Source organism: Gossypium hirsutum, chromosome A05, assembly GCF_007990345.1.
Source record: "Gossypium hirsutum isolate 1008001.06 chromosome A05, Gossypium_hirsutum_v2.1, whole genome shotgun sequence".
Taxonomy (NCBI): domain Eukaryota; kingdom Viridiplantae; phylum Streptophyta; class Magnoliopsida; order Malvales; family Malvaceae; genus Gossypium; species Gossypium hirsutum.
The window spans coordinates 2086853-2103145 of NC_053428.1; the positions used below are offsets into that span (position 1 = coordinate 2086853).

A 16293-nucleotide genomic window follows, 5' to 3' on the forward strand; every position below is an offset into this window, starting at 1 on the left:
ATTCTTAACAAAAAAAAAATCTTAAATTGGAATACTAGAGACAACGCTCTTGAGAAGGACAACCTCAAACCTCTGAAATGGTTAATTTTCATATATTTTGTTGATATGGTGTACAATAAAGGAGAAAGATCAGAAAGAGATTAAAATGGTGCAATGAAGGTTGATTCACCGAAAGAACTGAAAGGCATAACAAAGACAAAAGTCTAATTTAATTAAGAAGACAATTGTTTAGAGTAATTTTAGAATGCTAAAAAACCGATCATTTCTCCATATATTTTTAGGGTATTAATAGGAAAGATTCCCTTGTCCGTTAGTATGATGTGGTAGGATATAAATTTAGTCCCGCTAAATATGTAAAGGATAATCATGAGTGTATACCATAGGTCTCTATTAGTATAAGAATATCTCCATCTAAATTGAATGAGTGATTTTTTTCTAAAAGCTCTGAGAATAAATTAACTTATTGAAGTACTGCTTTAAAAGGAGTAAACTTATAAATCAACAATGTGTCTAATGTTGACACATACCTTAAGATGAATATGAAGCTAGCATACTTAACATCTTATTTCAATTACCCTCGTGAAAAAGCTGCAATAGGATTTTTTTTTTCTCTTAATTTCTCCATATGTATAAAAAAATTACCCGAAGAATTATTTGATGGGTTTAGTAGCAACATTGAGTGGAATTAAATTTTTATAAATGCTTCAATCACCCTCTCAACCTGCCCTTCTTTTTAAATGTCCATTTCATATTGAAAAAATCATCAAACTAAAATATCCATAAAAAAGCTTGAATAAGCCCCACCTGAGACATATATGCTGTGATGGTGTAGTAGTGGTAAAAGTTTTGCTATAGAAAGACTCAAATTATTGTCCTAATTCAATCTTACTAGTCCCACCATATATAAAGTCCCTTAAACCCAATGAGAAACAAGATGCTCTACATTATATAAGTGGAAAAATCGAAAAAATTATGCACCTTTTTTTATTTAGATTACATGTAGAAGATTTACTTCTCAAAGGCATATATATTATTTAATGAATTAGATTAGACCCTCCAAAAAGGAAAATGAAACCCCAAATTTGTCAATTTGTACATAGAAAGGGACGAGTGATACATCCTGTAACACTCTTTAACCCCAAACCATCACCAGAAGAGGGTTATAGAGTATTATCGGAGTTTACAGAATAATTATACACAATTCCATTATTTTCTTATGTTTATGTCAAAGTTGTCTTCTTGAGCAGCAGTCACTAAAATATTTATAACTGTAGCTACGAAACTTCAAATTAAGTTCCGTTAATTTTTCTTAAAACTAGACTCATATACCTTTCTACCATAAAATTTTCAGAATTTTTAATATAGCCAATTAGTACAGTTTATTCTTCAAAGTTACCCCTGGTCTGCTATATGACAACTTCGATCCTTTTTTACTAAAATTTAATTATCTCATAGCATAGGACTCGGATGATGTTTCCGTTTATTTCTCTTGAAAATAGACTCATTAAAGATTCTAAGCATATAAATTATAGCTCATAATTATTTTTATACAACTTTTAATGATTTTCCCAATTCAGAATAGGGAATTCCAAAATCAATCTGACATTGTCCCACAAAAATTCAAATTCATACCAAATTAGTCAAATCCTATTTTATACCATAACCAAACCTAAATTTATTTATTTCATCCTTACATTTACAAATTCAAAATGACGCACGCATAAGACATCCTAGGTACATGCCATTACCCATAATTAACACACTTTACCTCATTGAATTCGGGATCGGCCTGGGATGCTGATTCAACGTTCTATCTTTACTTTACCTGCGCACGGAAACAAACCGTACGCTGAGTATGGTATACTCAGTGGTATTTCTATAATCCAAACACTTGATAATATAACAATTAAACTTAAAATCACAATAACAAATATAACTATTCATTTATTTATTTTATAGATAAGTTTCATTTACTTACCATAAAAATTCTATACAAGCCATATAACAAACACAACAACATATTTGCTCAATTCTTTTCATTTGCTTACCGTATAAATTCTTTACAATATATTCACAATTCATTTGTATTCACACTTTACTTCTTAACAATATACCATTTTAATTCATTCTAACATCAATCATCATCCATTTGAACTTCACTCATTTCATGAACCTTTTGGTTCATGTTTTCAATCTCATATCTCAATTTCAATTCTCAATTCAATTTCTCATTTCATTCCAATAGCTCAATCAATCAAATTCACTCGATTTATCTTTTCACTTATTTACCGCTATTAACAAGACTCAGACTCTGATAGATACGCAGATTCCTCCCAAACACGCCAGAATATCCAATCCAAACACACCAGAATATCCAACCCAAACACACCCGGAATATTATAAATCCTCCATAACACACCAGTATATCATATCCTCCCAAACACACCAATAAGGCATTAAATGCCTCTTTGGATAAACCGAAGTATATAATAACAGAAACATCTTCTCGGCCGAACTACAAATCTCCCCATCACATCACAAATCCAATGGCATGCCATTTGTATCCAATCTGGTCCGATACTATTAATGGGGTATTTGATTCACTTTCTCAATTTAATAAGTCTTTCATCAATATAACATTCTAATAATCACATATATTCATATCAATTCCCTCATATTTCCAATCAATATAATTTTTTTTTCAATATAACATTCATTCAATATTCAAATTTTTACATAAATCATATATATATTATATATTTCAATCAATATAAATTCAATCAAAATGATTTCAATCAATATAAATTTGATAAATTCATCACATACCAAAATCAATCCATTTCAATTGTAAAATATCATAATTCCAACACTAACAATTGTCATCTGTATATAAATATAACAAATAATGACTGAGTTCGGATTATAGAAATACAAACCGTATTTTCTCGAGCTAACTCCCGTTGTCTTTGCCATTTTTCCTTGCTTAGCCGAGATTTCCCGAGACAACATTAGCTATGGGAATTAAAACAATTCATATTCGTTAATTCTCTACTAATTTATATCTAATTAATAAATTTTGATTCAATTTCTACTTTAATTTCAATTTAATCTTAACTAAATTCACTTACTTTTTCTATCTCAATTGATACTTCATTTCTATTCAAATTTTGTCCAAACTCATACTTAACTATTAAATTTTTAGCATATTTTCCTAATTTCGAAAATTTCATCAATTTAGTCCCTTCAACATAAAACTTATGAATTACTTTATAATTCAATCCTTATTTCATTTCTAACTTGAATTCCTATCAATCTAACCCCTAATTCATTTTTTTTATTCAACATGAACAATATTTAGAATTCTAATAACTTTCAAAATATTAATTTAATTTCATCAAAACTTTGTTATAAAGCTTTTAAAACATCAAAATTAAGTAAAAAGGGCTAAATTAACTTACCTATTAAACTTCCAAACCTTCAAACCCTAATTCTCCCTTTTTCTTTTCTTTCTCCTTTCTTTCTTTCTTTCCTTCCCCTGCTTTTCGTTTGCCTATTCTGTTTCTTTTCTTGGTTTCCTTTCTCTTTTTCTTTATTTATTTACTATATATATAAAATATAATAATAAAAATAAAATATCTATATTTAAAAATCTATTTAATAACAAATATTTATTTAACACTTGTATGCATTTTTATATTATTACACATGTCACAAATTTTACCATACATTTGTCATAATTTAATATATTTATTACATAAAAATCTCATAATATAATTATTTAATTAATAAATATCTTATTTAATATTAAATACTAATATTACAATTGTACACACTTATATTTCACATTTGTACCAATAAATTCATTACAATTGACATTATTTAATTTATTTATCAAACAAAAATCTTATTATTTAATTATTTAATTAATAAATATTTTTTATTCTAAAATTAAGTAAATATACAATTATATTCCAAGTGTTCAAATACATATATTACATTTGTACAATTTTATCATCACACATTTGTCTTTATTTCAATTTATTTCATAAAATAATAACTTAATATCAATTAAATAATAATAACAATAATAATAAATTAATTAATTAATATAAGAAAATCATAGACTCTTCCATCTTTTGCCGCCTAAATTCATACATTAGGCATAATTCCTATTTGGTCCCTTTTTATTTTCTTTTAATCTACAATTCAACTTTTATCCTTTATTTAATTTAGTCATTTTTCTTAACTACTCTTAATTAAGTTAAATTTACTTAATTAAAACTCTAATTAATCACTCGATTAACTTCATAAATATTTTTAATAAATATTTTCTAATCTATTTTTTAAAAATAGTGATCTGAAAATACACCTTTTTAATAATCTTAAAGTTCGGGTCATTACACATCCCATAACCATGAATTGATGGGTTAAAAAACATTTTAACATATATAATTTTTTCCACCCTTTCCACCGACATTCCTTTTGCTATCAACGATAAGGCAAGGAAAATGCCAAACACTGTGTGGTAACTGGTGACGGGGGTACTGGTTGGTTTAATAGATTTTGTAATCATTGTCCATGGTGGTGAGACAAGAAAACCCCAAAAACCCGATCTGTTAAACTACTGTTCTTGTTGTTTTGTGGCAACATTGTGAGCGTAAATATTGGGATTCCATATTTTTTGTATAACTTTGTTTTGCTCCATTGTTTTGATTGTATCTATATATGTCTCTCTCTCTCTCTCGTAGACCAGCTTAAATGAAATATATCTGAGGAGTCTCTACGTACGATATGTTTTTTTCTCATCAGTTTTTGCAGTGCATGCAATGCCCTGTTTGGGGCTAGCTACTTGAGACAGACCTTATACTGTTTTTAAAGACTAATAGTTGCTCCTTTATACGTGAAACTTGACCTTTTTCACAGAGCCAAAGCTAATAAAACTATTAAAAAAAATAAAGCTAGGATGATAGGTGTGTGTTTATCACTAGTATTTCAATTCAAGATCTACTACTTTATCCTCGATTTCAATTGTAGTCGAATTATGAATAATTTATTATTTTTTAAATATTAATTTTGGATAATAATTATATATGTTAAGAATTGAATTTAACTCTTTCGTATGTATTTTTTAAAATAATATCCAGTAAATTAAAATTTCGAGTTTTAGTTCATGAATAACGGGTTTTCTTTGATTTGCTATAAAATCAAAACATGAGGTGACTCTTCACCAAACCCTAACATCATTACAGATAGGATAATTCTGTTTTAGGATTATTATTAGGGTGGGGGTGCCCCCCTCCTAAGGGAAGGGGAAAAAAGACCATTGTCTCTAATTCCTATTAACCTTAATCACAACAGAGGCTGTCTTTCCAGTATCTGCAGCTAGCTAGGAAACAAACGCCTTTGATGTTCCTGGAAAATAATTAACGGCAAAAGACAAATAACACACCAACGCTTTATAAGGAACATGCTCCACTTAAGTCAGAATCCAGACGACTCATCGCTAAAATTTTCTGTATAGGCCTAAGTTCATTTGGATCGGGCTTGACATTATATAATTAACTTGGGTATGACAATATCAATCTTAAAAAGGATAAACATAAAAATTATATATAAGTTTTGATTTAATGTGATATTTCATTATATAAATTTTGATTTTGTAAAATTTTATACATAATTTTTTTATTCGATTCAGTTTTCATAAATTATTAACAACATGATTGAATTAACACTATTTTATGTTGATATATTATATATAATTATATTAATTAAATATGAAAATAAATATATATGATTGAATAAAAATCAAAATTTAAAGTATACATAAAAACCATAATTCAGATTTCAAATTGCACGAAATAAAATGCCTATACCCTTCTTAAAATAACTCAAAATTCCAGCAGTGATAAACAAGAATATCCAGTGCGTATAGCTTCGAATCCATATAAGCTTTAGCCCAATTTCTTCACAGCAAAACCAAGCCCAAAATGGCAATGCATTTTTGTAGTGTTATATGTGATTATGGGACCAATAAATATGAAAATGCCCTTTCTCGAATCACAGTGTATTTTGGTCCCACCACTATTGTGATTATGGACTACATAAATTAATGCAACTAGATCAACATTAACACTCCTTTAATTTAGTATATAATTCATATTTAAAAAATTATACTCAAATCTTAATGATTTCATATACTCTTTCTCAATACATTTTTATGTATTATATTTTAGGAGTGTAAAAAACTTTCGAATTAAAAAAAAACAGCAATTATATTTTTATTTTTTCATTTAATTAAAATATTTTAGCTGTTAAAATACATAAAAAAAATTTGTTCATGTTCTTTATTAAATTTGATTTTTTTAAAAGATTAAAAATTAAATTTAATAACTTGTAAGCATTTAACCCAGCCCTCTTTTTATTTATTTCTTCAAGCTTGGAAGTTGGATCAAGTTAGGCCTGACCCGGATATACGATCTCATTCCTCAATCATCTCTCTCTTAATTTTTTTTTAAATAAAATAATTTAGAAATATATAAACAATACCCATTGTGACAGGCAAAAAAAGATTCGTTTTAAAAAAATTAAAAATTGAAGCTTTGGTCTGGAGTAAAAGTGGGGAAATGACGATCGACGACGAAAGTTCGGTATATGTGGGAGGGCTTCCCTACGACGCCACCGAAAGCTCCATCCGCCGTGTCTTCAGCCTCTACGGCGCCGTCGTCGCTGTTAAGGTCTTCCTCTTTCCGTTGACTTTCACCTACGCGCATATCACTGTTCACTTACTTTCTTATGCATTTAGGTTTCTAATTTTTTATTCTCAAAATTTTGGGCTAATTTTTATTTATTTAATTAAAGATTTTAGCGGCAAAATAGTTGTTGGAAACCTCTTTTAATTTTTTTTTTGCTATTTAAAAGAAATCCAATTGTTATATTTTTCGGGAATTAATTTGGGAATGCCGGATAGAACTTACGGGTGATGGAATTGTTATCTCTTATTTTGCTCAAATGTTTCTAGAATTTTAGTAATGTTCGGCATTAGGGTTTTCTGAACCGTTAAAGCTTGACAATGTGGTTGGTTCGCAGATTGTTAATGATCATACAACTAGAGGGAAATGCTATGGCTTTGTTACTTTTACAAATCCTCGTTCAGCCTATGATGCCATCAACGATATGAATGGCAGGGTATGTATTGCTTGTTGGTTCCATGGGATATGGAATGATTCCTTTCTTGCTTGTTTTAAGAGTTAATGAATGTTGAAACTTTTAGAGATCTGGTCTTGTTGAACATGCCAACTGTTGAAACTTGTAGAGATTTTAACATTGTTGAAACTTGAAATTGTAACTAGACTATTGATGGTCGGGTTGTAAGAGTTAATGAAGTGACGACCAGGGGGGGCAGATCAAATTTCAGTAGGGACCGCCCTAGACGGAGTGAGTGGGATAGGGGGCGTGACAGAGAAAGAGATCATGATCGTGATCGAGAACGGTATCGGGATCGTTATAGTGATAGATCCGGAGAGCATGATCGGTCTCGGGACTATGATTCTGGAAGAGAAAGAGGATATGAGCATCATGAACATGATAAAGCTGGGGAATATTCATTGGATAGAGATCATGGCAGAGATGTGGATGATCATATGCAAGGAGAAAGCAGGGACCATATTCAGGATTGGGATAGGGATCACGAGCTGAATTTGGATCAAGATAGGGAGCCTGCTATAACCAATGGTAACCGTAGAAGTGTTGATGAGGACAAGGAGCAACAACCAAGGAGACGGAATGGGTAAGAACACTCCACTCCACATCCACTACCTTACCCTCTTTTTTTCTTTCCTTCTTTCAAGGATTCTTTGCATTCGGGGTTGCCGAAGGTTGATTACTTAATGTTTTCTGTTTTCCATCACAACATATGTTTGGTAATGAAGTTCTTCCCTATGTTGATTTTGATTCTAATGTACTTCATATGAACTGTTGCAACAAATCTTTTTATGTGTATGGCTTTCAGTCTAAGGTCTTCATGTTCACATGTAACAAGTTGAATCTATCAATTCTTCCTTATGGATGAACTTCATTATCTTTCTTCAGTTTAGCAATACACACTTCTATAAGAGGTCTTTTTACATTAATTTTCAAATTTCAGTTCAACGAGCAATGATCATGGTAGAGGACGGCTTTCATCAGATTCAAGTGATGATTACAACCAGGTAACCTTAACTTTGATCTAATGCCTACTTGCGTAATCCTTATTTCCTTTTCTTAATTATGTTTTATTTTCAGATGAAAAAAGAACTGGAAAGATCAATTCAGAGCCGAGAAGAACTTAAAACAGAGGTTTGCTACATCTTTGGAATTATGTATTGTTTTTATAAGAAATCTGGTGTGGAAGATGGATGTTATAGCATCTAGGTGCAGTCTAATGCATTTGTTATGTGTGCATATACACTCTTGTACTTGCACTACCATGGCAATCACTAGAGTGAGAATGTCAGTATCCAAGGTGCTTTTTACAGGGTCAAACCAGCCTTCTATTGTTAGGGTCTGTTTTATTCCCCTATCCTCCAAGACACTGCAATACATAAGTGTTTTTGTGGATGGGTTTGTTTGGGCATTTCATTTCCACCTTTTATGGCGGTAAGAAAAGACAAGTAACATTTTATGACTCATCAGATTTCGCTGATGGAAGGGAGGTTAGAAGAGAGACAGCATATTGTTTTGGATTTACAGAAAAAATCTAAGGTATCTAAATGACATTACCTGTTGTTTTATTATATTTGGCATGGTAGATTTTGTCACAAATAATTTTTTAATTGCATACAGAATCTGGAAGATGCACTAATTGCTGCAAAGAAGGTTTCGTCACGCCGCAAAATGCATTTAACCAAGGTAATCCTCCAAAATATGCTGCTGCAATTTGGGTGAAGTAAATTATTATCTTTTCTTGGTACAAAAAAAAATTTAACGTTAAATTAATGATGTACAGCTGCATAAGTGTTTCCTGCAAATAAAGGAGTGTAGGGAAAAACTTAAAAGCTATGAACAAGAACTTCAGGTCAGCCTCTTCAGTCTGTTGATCATGATCTATATGCATTTTTCATTTCTTATCTGTTCTCTTGTCTGGTTGAAAACATGCTATGGAGCTGTTACACTTACATAATTCCATATCATAGTTTCTCATATGTGTCAATTTTTTGATTTGTCAAATTTTGCTGCTTTGCTAAGATTCATATGCCACCCAACTAAACAAGACTTGCATTGCGTATGAGTGATGCCTATCGCCTTTTACTATGTGGTGTTTTGTCGGTGGACAAAGATCATTGTTCAGTATTTTACGTACTGAGGATAAAAGATCATGTTTATAGAATCATTGATGGAAGAAACAATGGCAGACACTATACTAACTCTAAACTTTACCTTGCAGACCCTTGTTGAGTCAGCAATGCTAGAGTGTGAAGATGATGGGGGTGTAAAGGGTGGCAGTCTGGCAAATGGGATTGCATGATTTGTGTTGGAAGTAGTTCACTAGTCCTCTGATGTGTCACGTTTTGGTTGGAGTACTTAAACCTTTATGTAGATAGAGCATGAGAAAGAAGTGAAGTACAATTAAAGTAGCTTCTTTTTTTTTGATGTATATACTGATAATTTTTAGAATGTTGTTATGCTCTAGTGTTCTTTATTAATGTAATCTCATAACATTGGGTGATGCACAAATGAAAGGATTATTTTATTCTAATGAGCTTGAAGCTTAGGGCCTGTTGTCCAACCCTCTCCAACACGCCCCCATGAGACTGGTGCTTTCCTGCTGGTCTCCCAGCCGAAATCTGTTTTATGGGAGCCGTGTCTCTTATCCTAGGTCCTAACCTGAGGATTTTATAGGATGACCAAATGCATGATGACCAATTGCATTTACTTTTTTGGCCAATAGTCATTCCATGATATTATTTACAGCCGAAAACCAAATGGAGTTCTGACACCAAAACAACCAGACAAAACACCTTACATTCCAAAGGAAAACGCAAATACCCAACACCCGTAAAACCTTACCTCTATAAAAGCACTTCAATGTTTGATGATCCCTTCATAGCCTCCAATTAAACTTACGCACAATATTTAGTGGAATCTCCTTATCCCTTACCCAATTTTCAATACCAGTCAGATCCCAACTTCTATCATCTTTCTTTATTAGTTCGACAAAGGAGTATCAATTTGCCTAGGAAGGCTTAACAGAACATTCTCAATACCAGGCAACCGTTTATCCACTAATACTGTGAACTGTGTGGCCATCTGCATTTATTATAGAATTTGCCAAGTAATAAACAAAATAATATATATTTAAGGCCGAGTCATAAACATTTCTTTGAAAAATGTCTTTGTATATTCTCATCAAAGGTAAAAGCTTCTTTATCGGTGCAAGTATTTTCTCCAAATCTCCGACACCATAAAGAAAAACTGAAGGTAATTAATTATTTTATCCCTTATTAGAGAGCTTTCATTCAATAATTTTAAAAATAATAATGGCATTGCTTATCGATTAACATGAAATAAAAGATTAAAAGGCAGAGATCCAAAAGAGCTGGCTCTCATACACGCGGACTGACTATAAGGTGTAAAGGAGTTTAACACCCACTTTCGGTGCTTCTTTTTTCTTTAAATTCCTCGGGAAAATATATGGCCTTATTAATTCACCATTCCAATATATTATATTTATTTTGCTATCTTTATTTATTTATAATCTTTTTCAAAATATATTTCCAATGATTCCACTATCTCAACTCACATTTCAACCACTTGCTCTTTTATTAAAAATATTAATGGGAATATTTAAATTTATCACCATTAATATTTGTTATTATATTTTTAAAATATGAGTAAATTTGTCATTCAACTTTTATGTGATTTAAGTTTTGAGTTTTTATTAAATTTTAGAATCAATTTTTATGTTTTAATTCAATTTTACCACTCAATATTAATTTTGATGATTTGAAAACATAATTTTATAAGAAAAATTCTTTCAAATATTTTATTTTAATAGTTAAAAGTAATTCAAGTTATAAATATTATAAATTAATAAATTAAATTATAATTTTTATTTAATGAAATAAAAACTTGAAAATTTTATTTTTATTTACTTTTAATATTATGTTAATTAACTTATTATTTTTAAATATTAAGGAAAAATATAAAAATATTAATTTATTTTAAATTAAAATTTAGTGGAAAAATTCAATCAAATAAAACTAAAATAACAAAATTCAAAATAGAGTTAATTAAAGTATATATAGTGATAAATTTATCTTTAATTTATAAGAACAATGAAAAATATCAATCAAAGTGAAGTGTTGTAACAAAATAATCCTCTATTGAAAAAATAATAATAAAATCAATGGGTATTTTAAAATTGTTAGGAAATTTATATATTTTAAATTGTTATAGTTTTAAAAAAAAAATTACTCATTGATGAGAAGGGTTGATATACTATTGAGTTGCTACCTCACTCTGGTTTTAAACTTTTAATGTTTGCTTGATATCTAAATTTTGATGTTTAGTTTTTTTTTAAGTGGAGCTTTTCCTTATCTTAATTAAAATTTATGTTTTTTACTAAAGCACACGTGTCAATCATTTATCGAATTATATTATATTACGTAATTTAGGTACTAAATTAAATATTGAAGTGAAATTTATTACTAAATTTAAAAGAAATACTTAAGTACCGAATATAATATTAACCCATTATATCAACAATGAGAACTTCGGCTCATCTGCATGTAGGCCTTATCTAAAAATTAAAAGGGCAAATCTGTCAAGATATGCAAAAAGAAGAAAGTTAAAAGATAACGCCAAAAACAAATATCCAAAGTTCAATGATTTCCCGAATAGACGTTTAAGCACAGAAAGGAAAGAACAAAACAGAGCTTCACTTTTCCTTTATGCCCTTTTTACCCTCTCTTCATATTTAACATAATTCTTTAACTATTATTTTTTTTTTCAAAATAATACCATTATGATTTATGTAGAGAATTCCATCGAATACCTGAAACCTAACCCTAAACCCTAATTCTCTTTAGAACTTGAGAGTGATCTCACTTCCATTGCTTTCTTCTCCGTCTTCTCTCAATGCAGCTAGCCCTTTTCTTTGATCAGCTCCGCCGCCGTTTTCGCCGCTCTCTCCTTTCCAGCTGCTGCTCTCAGATTTGCCGTCTTCAATGCTCTCGGAACGGTCTCCGGCTCCCCTGACGTCGGATTCCGGTAAGCTATGTGCCTGTGAGGTGGACTTGTACATGTGGAGCTGCTGCTGGAGGGTGTGGTGGTGCAGCTGGGGTGGAGGAGTTGAAGCGGGCGTTGCAGTCGTACTGTAGAATTCTTGGGGCACTGGTGATGCGCAGAAGTGAGGAGGAGGTGCATGGGGAGCAACCGGGTGGTGAGCGCCATAAAGAGTAGGAGCCCCACCGTGGGCAGCTGCTGCAGCAGTGGCGTACTCTGGTGAAACCCAGATACCACCTAGGACTACAAGCTGCGGTGCTGGGGCTCCTGGTGCTTGTGGACTTGGGCTTGGTCTCCTTGTATGCAACCTATATTTCTGTAAAAAAAAAAGAAAAAAAAGACTCAAAATTCGTTATTACCAGGCATATTATTTTGCAATGTTGTACTGTGTCAGGTTTAGTACAAAAGCTTCTTTCTTGCATGGATCAGTGCAAACTGCGAGTTTACCTGTAGATGGCTTTTCACTTCATCATTGGTCAAACCTTCAACCTTCATCAGTTCCCTTATCTGTTTTGGTGTAGCAACTGCATGTGATCATCATCACAATATTCTCATATCAGAACCGGTCATTTTGATAATCAACAAAGATTAAAAGAAGATGAATTTTGTTGATACCTTGAGAACCGCCAAGCATTTGGAGAGCATTAACAAATCTCCTATGCAAATCAGGTGACCAACACCGCCTAGCTTTCCTATGAGGTTGACCAGTGTTTGTATTCGTGTTACCATTCGTCGTTTGCCCTTCAGCAGCGTTGCAGCTAGTTCCTTTCCCTTGTTCAACCAAAGCTCCCCCGTTGCTGGTTTTGCCTGAATTCTCTCTCCGTTGACAACCATTTTCAGCCTCCGAGCATTTCTTATCATCCATATCTTCATTCATAGAGGCAAGAGCTAGATCAGGAAGAGGCTGTAAAGTCGAACCAGGGCATGGGTTATTTCGGTCTTTGGAGAATGGAAGGAAAGCTCCTCCATTTCTCTGCTTGGTATCTAACCCCAACTTGGGACTAACATTGAAACCAATATCAGCTTCTTTAGGGGACGCAACTGAGGATTGTGGTGGTTTCGTTTCGTTTCCCGCTTGGCTCCATAGCTGTGCACTCGTCATCCAGTTTGCTTTATCAGATATGTTTTGCGATTTGTCTGAATTCTCTGAGCTTGAATTTTTTAGGGGTATGAATTCTTCAAGAACAGGCCTTGATCCTTGATTTGCTCGGCATGCATGTAGTTGCTGCCTCGAAGCCTCCACAGCTGAAGAAAAAAGGAAAAGAAAAAGCATTAATAAATGCTTTAGTTCTCTAGAAAATGTACGCAAATATCGGGCCCCTTTAAATTCAAAGGGATTGGATTATACAAATAGAAAGCAAGCTCTAACTTCTATAAGACAAAAAAGATTAGAATTTGGAAATTAACACCTCAGCCGAAAGAACATGAATATCCACCAGTAGCTCGGAAAAAAAATATAATTTCTTTATTGTCATTTGGATCTTAAGGCGATGACGATTCTATTATAAAACCCTTTTTTTTTAAAAAACAAAAAAAGGTTAAGAATCAAAGGTAACATTAATTCCAACGTATGAAGTAATAGATCCTAAACATTTTTTTCTGTTTATTAAAGATGAATCCATAAAAAAAGAAAAGAAATGATGATCGGTTACCATTAGTGAGAAGTTGCATGCAAAGGGGAAGCTCACGCTTGAAAGCATCAATCTTAAGGCGTTCTTCCTCCAGACGACCAAGGAAATCTTCAAGCTTCTGAGTTTGATCAATCTGCTGATCTCCAAATGATTTCAATAGCATAGAATAACTGTGGGGTTTGCAGTCAAGGGTTAATCCAGTAGGTGATGCCATGTTTTTTCCTTCTTTCTTTTTTTAGGGTTTACAAAACAGCAAGAAACTTAAATGTGTATATTTTGTTTCTTCTCAGGAAAAGCTGTTGTTTGGAACAATACCAGTCATGCTATAATAGCAACAAAACAATAAGATTTGTTTGTATGCAAAGAAACAAAGGATGAAGGTATTGGCTTTGAGTCTTTCTAGGTTTTTGAGTTGAAAGAGAGAAAGAAAAAGGGGAAGAAAGGGGAGGTCTGTTGTGTTGTGAACACAAGGGGGATTCGATGGGAGGGATCGTCTCTTTTAGAGGGGGTGAGTCCACCAGGTGGGGGAATAAAGTGGGGTTTTAGAAAGAAAAAGCTAAATAAGGGAAGGGGATAAAGCAGAGGGGATGGTAACTTCTTGCAAAAAAAAAAAATGCTTTAAAAATAAAATTAAGAGAGAGAGAGAAGGGAATCAAGAAGGTCTGACAACAAGAGGATCATGTGCTTAGCCTGTGTACGAAATTCAAAATCATCTAATACAAAAGATGATTCTTCTTATTACTGTTTGTACTTTAAAATTTCTGTCAACTTTTTTTTTTATTGTTACTAATAACCTTATTAACCTTTGATTCTTCTCCCTTCTTTATAAAAAGAAAAGGTTGGATATTTGAAATAAACTCACAACTTAATTTAAGGGTGTGGGATTTAAAAGCTAATCATGTTTAAGAAAAAGAATAATGAATCCTTGCATAGGCTTAGTGTAGTATATATGGTAATTACAACATTTGTTCAGCTTTAATTTAGATCCAGAAAAATCTTCCAATCACCAATCAAAATTGGATGCTGGACACGTGAACGGTAACAAACAGGCTTCATTAATTACCTGAGATAATATGTTTATCTCCCTTTCTTTTGAGTAACATAAAGTATGAAAAAAAAAGAAGAGAGATTCTACACAGATTAATTAATTTGAAAAAAATATGCAAAGAATCAATAATTTATGGCAATTAATTTTAGTTTTTAACCCACCACACTGAAGAGAGAGAGAGATGTATCGTCTGAATCCAGGAAATTAAGTAAGCAAGTTTCTTTATGGTTTCAAAAGGTGCATAATTGCCCTAAAATTGAGTGCAGAATATCTAATCTAAAAAACCAAACATTCATCCCAAAAGAATATAATATTTGGGGGCTAAGGAAAGAATATCTTATTTCCAATTCTACGACTCTAAATTAAGGGAACACAACCCACAAGGGGGCAGCTTAAAGCCCCCCCAAAATCCCATCCTCTAAAAGAATTATAAAGCAGCTTAAGAGCCGGGGAATCTTCTTCTGCTACTCACTTTAATGAAGTGGCTACGAAGGTAACAAGATTCCCTTCACAACTATTCTTTATTTATATATATTAATACTAATATGAATCACTGCTGAAGATCCGGGTTCGGGTCGGAATTCCAATCCCACTCTTATATATTGATATGATATGATATGAGTGAGCTCAAGTATTCCTTAATATGCATATATCATCACCAACCAACAGTCTGAAAATAAGTGGAGAATTTCTTCAAGTCATTTTTTGGTATATATATGAAGTTGGATCATTTTAGTTTAATAGAGAACAATCCTGGCTGGTTCCTCCACTTTTCTTGACAGCAACTTGTATCGGTTAAATGAATTGAAAATATGTGACAATGAATACATTAATAATGTGCATGGGATACCATAACATGCATGCAGGGACAGGGATCCGACCCAATACGGTCCAGAAGAATAACAGTAAGAAATGCCTTTGTTTTTTTTGGTTGAATGAAAGTAAAAAGGCAAAGTTGATAATATAGTGTAAGAAAGACTGCTGCTGACTGCATCGAATTCTCTTAGCCTTAACACTACTGGGTTGTCAGCAAAAAGAGGAAAGTAGTGGTAATAATAATGATGGGTTTGGGTTGGGATAGTGAGTTCCTTTCTAAAAATCTAAAAGCAAATCAGTCCCTTCTCGTACAAGACTCCAGTCCAAGCCATGCCTTTTTTTTTTTTTTTCTCTCTTCCATGTTTTATTCTATGAGGAAAAAAATAAAGTAGAAGAAACTAAAACAAAGCAAAGCAAAAGCAAAGGAGATTCTCCTCGTGACAAGTGTCACTGATTTCCCTTATTTCGTCCGTCTGAATATCCCTTTTGTCTGGTGTCAATATCTATATAATATATTATATAAAATATATACCCCCC

General features: G+C 32.1%; 2 protein-coding genes across 2 annotated transcripts; one reads left to right on the forward strand and one right to left on the reverse strand.

Annotated features, from left to right (window-relative positions):
* The first annotated feature begins 6427 nt into the window (after positions 1–6427).
* LOC107907244 (zinc finger CCCH domain-containing protein 25) lies at positions 6428–9733 on the forward strand. The gene is made up of 9 exons (XM_016834525.2): positions 6428–6734; positions 7087–7185; positions 7350–7786; positions 8144–8207; positions 8281–8334; positions 8671–8739; positions 8821–8886; positions 8984–9052; positions 9422–9733. The coding sequence occupies exons 1-9, from the start codon at positions 6624–6626 to the stop codon at positions 9500–9502; spliced, it is 1050 nt and encodes a 349-aa protein (XP_016690014.2). The 5' UTR covers positions 6428–6623; the 3' UTR covers positions 9503–9733.
* A 2075-nt stretch (positions 9734–11808) lies between these two features.
* LOC107907243 (myb family transcription factor EFM) lies at positions 11809–14418 on the reverse strand. Its single transcript, XM_016834524.2, has 4 exons — positions 13914–14418; positions 12877–13506; positions 12709–12785; positions 11809–12577 (listed from the first exon to the last, which is right to left on the reverse strand). Exons 1-4 carry the CDS (start codon positions 14104–14106, stop codon positions 12062–12064), a joined length of 1416 nt encoding a protein of 471 aa, XP_016690013.1. The 5' UTR covers positions 14107–14418; the 3' UTR covers positions 11809–12061.
* Between the last annotated feature and the right edge of the window lie 1875 nt (positions 14419–16293).